Source organism: Artemia sp. Qi Xiang Cuo, chromosome 21, assembly GCF_049724085.1.
Source record: "Artemia sp. Qi Xiang Cuo chromosome 21, ASM4972408v1, whole genome shotgun sequence".
Classification (NCBI taxonomy): Eukaryota; Metazoa; Arthropoda; class Branchiopoda; order Anostraca; family Artemiidae; genus Artemia; species Artemia sp. Qi Xiang Cuo.
The window spans coordinates 1,278,447-1,284,820 of record NC_142814.1 but is presented as its reverse complement, the minus strand read 5'-3'; the positions used below and the strand labels follow the sequence as shown (position 1 = coordinate 1,284,820).

The window sequence follows — 6,374 nt, the reverse complement described above, 5'->3', positions numbered from 1 at the left end:
GCGTAGCCGTGCCGGGGCCCGGCCTTAAAATCGGCTACATTGATTTTTTTCTTAAAACTGTGACTTTAGTTACTGTGATATTGACATTTTTGGCCACAAAAAATCTAAATAGGTTACAAATTTAAGGAAGAGGTTGTATTTTTCTCAGGGTAATTGTATCGAACCTGTGGTGACGCCATGACATCAATAGGCTCAAATTGTTTGCGGTTAGAAGACAAGTGGCAATGAGAATTCATATATAGCAGCCTGTCGCGTAGCCCTGCTTGGGCCTGGCAACGAAAACACGGGGCTCCCGGTACTATAATATATATACTATATATTATTCTATATCCAGGTACTATATCCAGAGTCGCTTAGGGCATCCAAGAAGATTCGCCAGTCATCTCTCATCGCTGTGGCCACCCAGACATCTTCCCATTCAGGTTGGATTGAGAAATTGAGAATTGTTAGGTCAGCTCGGTAGCTGTGTCGTAGGGGGTTTTGGGGCGTCCTCTTCATCTGGTATCACGCAGCTGCCAGTGGAGGACGACTTTCGGGAGTCGAGTTTCGGGCTTGCGGATCACATGACCGAGGTATCTCCACTTCCTATATGTGACCACTTTGGTTATCAGTAGATGAGATGTCTTCTGTCGTACAGTAGGGCTCGTTACTTTTTAGGATCAGTGGACATTTAGAATGCGCCTTAAACACATGTTTCGAACAAGAGGAGTTTCTTTTCAAGTTATTGATCTATAAGCCAAGTTTCAGAACCATAGCAAAGTGTTGAGAGGCCGTTGCTGTTGAAAAGCCTCAGCTCTAGTCGGAGGAAGCCCTTCTGGATACTCCAAATTTGAGACAGTTCCCTGAAAGATGCATTAGATTGACCGATTCTTAACTTGATTTCTCGCTGACACGATCCTGAATTGTGGATGGTAATTCCTAAGTAGTTGAATTCTACGACTTGCTCTATCTTCTGGCTATTGCATCGTAGGTCGAGTGGAGATCCAGTGTTCGACATACTTTTACCAATTGTTCTCATTTATCTTAAGATCAAAAGTTTCAGCAACGTCTTTGATTTAGTTAAGGTAATTGCTGGAGCTTTTGTTTGCAGGGCTCTAGGAGGCTGATATCGTCAGCGAAATCAACATCTCCGGGTCTCTTATTATCCAACTGGATCCCATGTCCGTCGCAGGTCCGGAAAATATAATAAATGATACATATAAATAGCAGTGGTGATAGCACACAATCTTGTTTCACCCCTGCCATGATGCGAAAGTAACTGGCACTCCCGTCACTCGCAATGTTCTGTGTATTTTTAGATGGCTTCAATGATTCGAATGGGCTCATCAGGTATACCATGGTATTGGAGAAATTTTCAAAGTGATTGGCGATCTACCGAGTCGAAAGCTTTCTCGAAGCTTATAAAGACCGAGAGCAGCTTATTGCGCCATTCATTCGTTTCTTCTAGCAACATTCTAAGAGTTAAAACAAGATAGGCACATGATCGTTTTGGTTGGAATTCATGCTGCTCCTCTCGGAGATGTTCGTTTAACGCTGGTTGGATTCTGTTAAGGAGTATAGTCACCAATAGTTTGATAGGTTTTGATACAAAGCTGATAACTCTCCTGTTTTCGCACTTTGCAGTGTCGTCCTTTTTGAATATTTTGACGAGAGTACCTTTTGTCCAATCATTTGGAATTTCTTCTGTTCTCCAAATTATAGAGAAGAACTTGGTCCGTACAGTTATGCACACAGCTACTGAGCATTTAATCATTTCAGTCGCAATTCGGTCTTCCGCAGGGGACTTTCTAGGCTTCAGCTTCTTAGCCACTATTATTATTTCCCCACCAGAGGTTACTTTAATATCGACGGCTAGATTTAGAAATGGCGGGTCTAGTATATCTGGAGGATCAGCAGGTGGTTGTCTATTTAACAACTTTTCGAAATGCGTTGACGGGGCCATCTGTCTTTGGAAGTTTTCCAACTATCTCATTGGTGATGCGGTATACTGACCGAGAGTTCCCCTCTAGCAGCTTCTTCAGCCTTCTGAGCTTTCTGTTCAAGGCTACGGCGTTTATCAGCACAGACGCTCTTCTTTATAGCCTTGTCAAACACAACATACTCTAGTTCAAGAGGGTGGCTCGCATCACGGGAAAAAGTGTTGAGAAGAGATTTCTTCTTGTCAGCCCTCTTCCCGATCAGATCCCACGATTCAACGGAGATCTATTAATCCTTTGGTGATTTTTTCATACCAAGTGTTTCGTAGGCAGTATCATTGTAAGTTTGTCTGATAGCAGTCCAAGCTGTCTTTGAAGTTTCATCTCGCAGCAAATCCAGGGTTTTAAATCTGTTTAAATCTGTTAAATTTGTTTCAATAGGCAACTCTCCATTTTCGTTGCTTTCTCCAAGACCGTGGTTGTCCAGGACGTTGACACAATTATCTCTGTCTTTGCCAACCTTTGCGTTGAAATCCACCATGTTGCACAGAATGTCATGTCTGGGTACATCTTTTAAGGACAGATGTCAGTTCATTGTAGAACGTCTCTTTCTGATCGTCTGTGGTTTCGCTAGTAGGTACATAGAACGCAACCAGGGTCCTTTTGGCATGTTCCCCATGTAATCGAGCAGTCATAATGCGGTTGCTCACGGGTTTCCAGCTAATCAGTGATTTTGCCAAATATTTTGAAACGAATACGGCCACTCCAGTTTCTCGTCATGTTTTATGGTCGATGAAGATTAAACTGGTTTCACCGCTGAGCAGTTGCTTTCCATTTCCTGGCCATCACATTTCCGAGAGAGCCATGATGTCTATTCGATAGCGGATCATCTCGTTCTCTAGCTGTTCCACTTCAGACAGCTGTGCTAGCGTCCGAACGTTCATAAATCCAATTTTTAGCCTAACCTGACGTTTCTTTTAGCACCATTTTTTTTACAACGGCAGGTTGCTAAACCACCGCAAAATTCTCATCCTTTATCCAGACTTTAGACTGGTTGTAATTACCTAGAGGCGAAGTTAATATATAATTTATATATATATATATATATATATATATATATATATATATATATATATATATATATATATATATATATATATATATATATATATATATATATATATATATATATATATATATATATATATATATATATATATATATATATATATATATATATATATATATATATATATATATATATATATATATATATATATGTGTGTGTGTGTGTGTGTGTATATACATATTATATTTACTTGTATATTTATATTTTTAGTATTATTTTTCTTTACAAATATTTTCTTATCATCTATTTTGTTTTTTTAAACAAATATTTTTATTTATTATCTATATTTTATTTATATTATCTATTTATTCATTTAACTTTGATTTATCTCTTTTACTCTTATTTTATTTTTTATGTTTTTTGTCTTTTTTCCAGGATGGTCACTCTTGTTGTCGCTTTAACCCTACTTGTGCTTTGTCGACTGGAGGATCTTTTCATAGTGACTTTAAACATTCTGCCATTAAGAAAGCCATTAAAGACATTATACGAAAGTCAACAAACAGTCCTGTTAGACGACTTTCAAAAAGCCCAGAGGAAGTTATCCTTTCGGTTCGTGAACGAAGTAAAAAATACTCAAAAACGGAACCACCTCGTTATAGAAGAAATACAAGATTCAAACGGCAAGGGGTCAGAGCTCGGCGCGGCAGTGAAACGAAAAAAAGGATAGGTGATAAAGTGAATTGAGCGAAAAATATTAATTCCGTCCACTCACTTAAGAAGCAATATTGTTATTAATGTCAAAACTAGTTATATTGAAGTATTTGGTCCTTGTTGAAGAAATTGGGCTCTCTTAATTTTATTTCCTGATGTTTGATTAATTAATCCCAAAAAAGTAGCCCTTATTATAAAAATTGGACATAATTAAGAAATTGGCTCTTGCTCATTTCATTGCTTTTAATCCTTTGGCTCTCCTTTTCAAAATCCTTTGGCCCTAGAAATATTGAAAAAAATGGCCCTCAAAATTGTCATTACCTGGTGTCTTGTTAATGTGGCTCTAGAAAATGGCACCATTGACCGTATTGGCCGTTGTTCATTTTCTAAACCTTTAGTTTTACTAGGGGGAGGCGTGCTAGTCTTTAAAATTTAGTAAGCAGATATGGGGTTACCTCTCAACCTGCAAAATTCTTGTAACGGCCAAGTTGCTTATATTATACCTCATATAGCGTCTTCTTTCTCCTTTCCTTGAATATTTTCTGTGTGTCAATTCTAATAATTGTATCTGTACTACTCATTGGGGCCCATTTTTTTTTTTTTTTTGAGGGCCTGATAAGTGCTATTTTTTATGCAGCTTGAAGCTTTTTTAGAGGAATTAGCTGTGAAGTCATAGGACGAAATAGCTAAATAAAATATTGAAGTTTATACCATCTATACCCCTCTCCATCTTGCTAATATGCTAGAGCTACTATATGTGAATTAAATATTTAATAAACATCAACATCTATATCGTCTGTGCTCCTCTGTGTCTGCATCTGCACTTATTGCTGCACTTGATTATTATTACTCCTGAATTATTACTGCACAAAGGTGCGAAATTTACGGACTTCATTTGCAGAGTTTTATGTGCTGTTATTTGTAGTTAAAGCTTGGTCTGTGACCAAAGTCTTGTTTTGTGCCTGATCATGTAGCTTATTTTGCCCCTGTTTCATTTTATTTTTTTTTTGTTTTTGTTCCATAGTATTTTCAGAGTACCAAGGACATTGAATATGGAATACGATTGTTAAAACGATTAAGTAGAATCTTACACAGCCATGTATATTTTACAAAATTGAACTAATTTAACTTAAATTTAATTTAACTTTAAGTCAAATTTAGCAAAAATAATCAAATTAAAAAATGTGTGAACTATATTTTTAGTGTTTTGTGGCCTATATTTATAGTTGAAAGCTTGGTTTGTGACCAAAGTCTTGTTTAGTGCCTGATTGTGTAGCAAATTTTGCCCCAATTGCATTTTATTTTCTTTGTCTCTTTTTTTGTGTCATGATTCCTTTATAGTAGAAAGCCCACGTTAATAAGGTAGTCACATTTATCATTATTACTATTATTATTATTTTGTTACTGATTTGCTTTTAACATACCAATATTCTTTCTAAAAGTCTCATTCCTTCTTCTTCAATATTTATAAAGAACCAAGGACAGTGAAAACTGATTGTCTGACTTGGTTAAGTGGGAACTTACGCAGTTATATACTTTACAAAATTTAACTACTTTAAATTAATTTAACTTTAAGCCAAATTTCACTTGCTTATTTTCATGGTTAAACTTGGCAACATTGACGAAAATTTAGTACTGCTCTAAAAACTGCATGATTTTCACAGCATCCCGACGAAAATTTTTAGAAAAACGCGATCTTCAGGTATAAACCTATGGTAAATCCTGGGGCAAAAATATTTCTGTGTTGATATTTAAAAGTAGAATTCCCACATTAATAAGGTAATGTAACCTGCGATTAATGTTATGATTATGATATTGATATGCATTGTTGTTCTTTCTGCAAGTGTCATTTCTCCTTCTAATTTTTTTTAAAAACATCTGTAATTATTTATTTTTGATGAGACAAGAAATATATAATAATAATAATAATAATAATAATAATAATAATACAAAACTATATAAATCATTTAAACTAATACCTTAATTGTTTTATTTATGATAAATATCTTTTTATTATTTTTTAAATATTGATCTACCTTTAATGAATTGTTTTTTCTGTGATTGTCATTTATTATTCTCTCTTTTACCTATAATAACTGTATTTTGTATTTCAACCAAGGCCGTACCCAGGATTTTTTTCCGGAGGGGGTGTTACTCAAAGATTATTTTTCGGGGAGGGGGGGGGGGTTTACACAAAAAAAACATAAAAAAAACGCACACAAAATTCGCTTATATCTTTTTTTTACGTTTTTACAAGTCAAAAAAAACTTTCGGGAGGGGTTCAAACCCCCTAACCCTCCCCTCTGGATACGGCCTTGACAACTGAACCAGTAAACAAATAATAATAACACAAAAATAAATGGAATAAAATTAATTTATTGTTATTGAATTTAAATACATTTATTATTATTTTGATTTTGTTCTGTGTTTAGAAACTTCAATTTTTAGGGAGATTTTGGAGAGCTCAATTTTCTTCTTGGGATAATGGGACCGCTGTCGGGAGGTTCCTTTTACTAGATAGCCTACAAGAGGGGAGGGGTTATATAATATTTTCTCGTTTATATAACCAAATGACGTATTTAAATAAATAACACTTAAAAGTACATAAAATATATAAATAAAATAAAACGGAGTTACTAGAAAATAGTCTTTAAGGAATATAGACTAAAATTTCTAAG

At 35.2% G+C, this 6,374-nt stretch overlaps 1 protein-coding gene across 2 annotated transcripts in view; it reads left to right on the top strand.

The window, feature by feature from the left end:
* The window catches only part of LOC148939132 (protein kinase C-binding protein NELL1-like), a 145,361-nt gene extending 139,551 nt beyond the window's left edge, over positions 1–5,810 (top strand). For both annotated transcript variants that reach the window (XM_089106604.1, XM_089106603.1), the window contains one exon: positions 3,421–5,810. In XM_089106604.1, the coding sequence (XP_088962730.1) occupies positions 3,421–3,729 (309 nt within the window). In that variant the 3' untranslated portion in view covers positions 3,730–5,810. The remainder of the gene's footprint in view (positions 1–3,420) is intronic.
* The last annotated feature ends 564 nt before the right edge of the window (positions 5,811–6,374 follow it).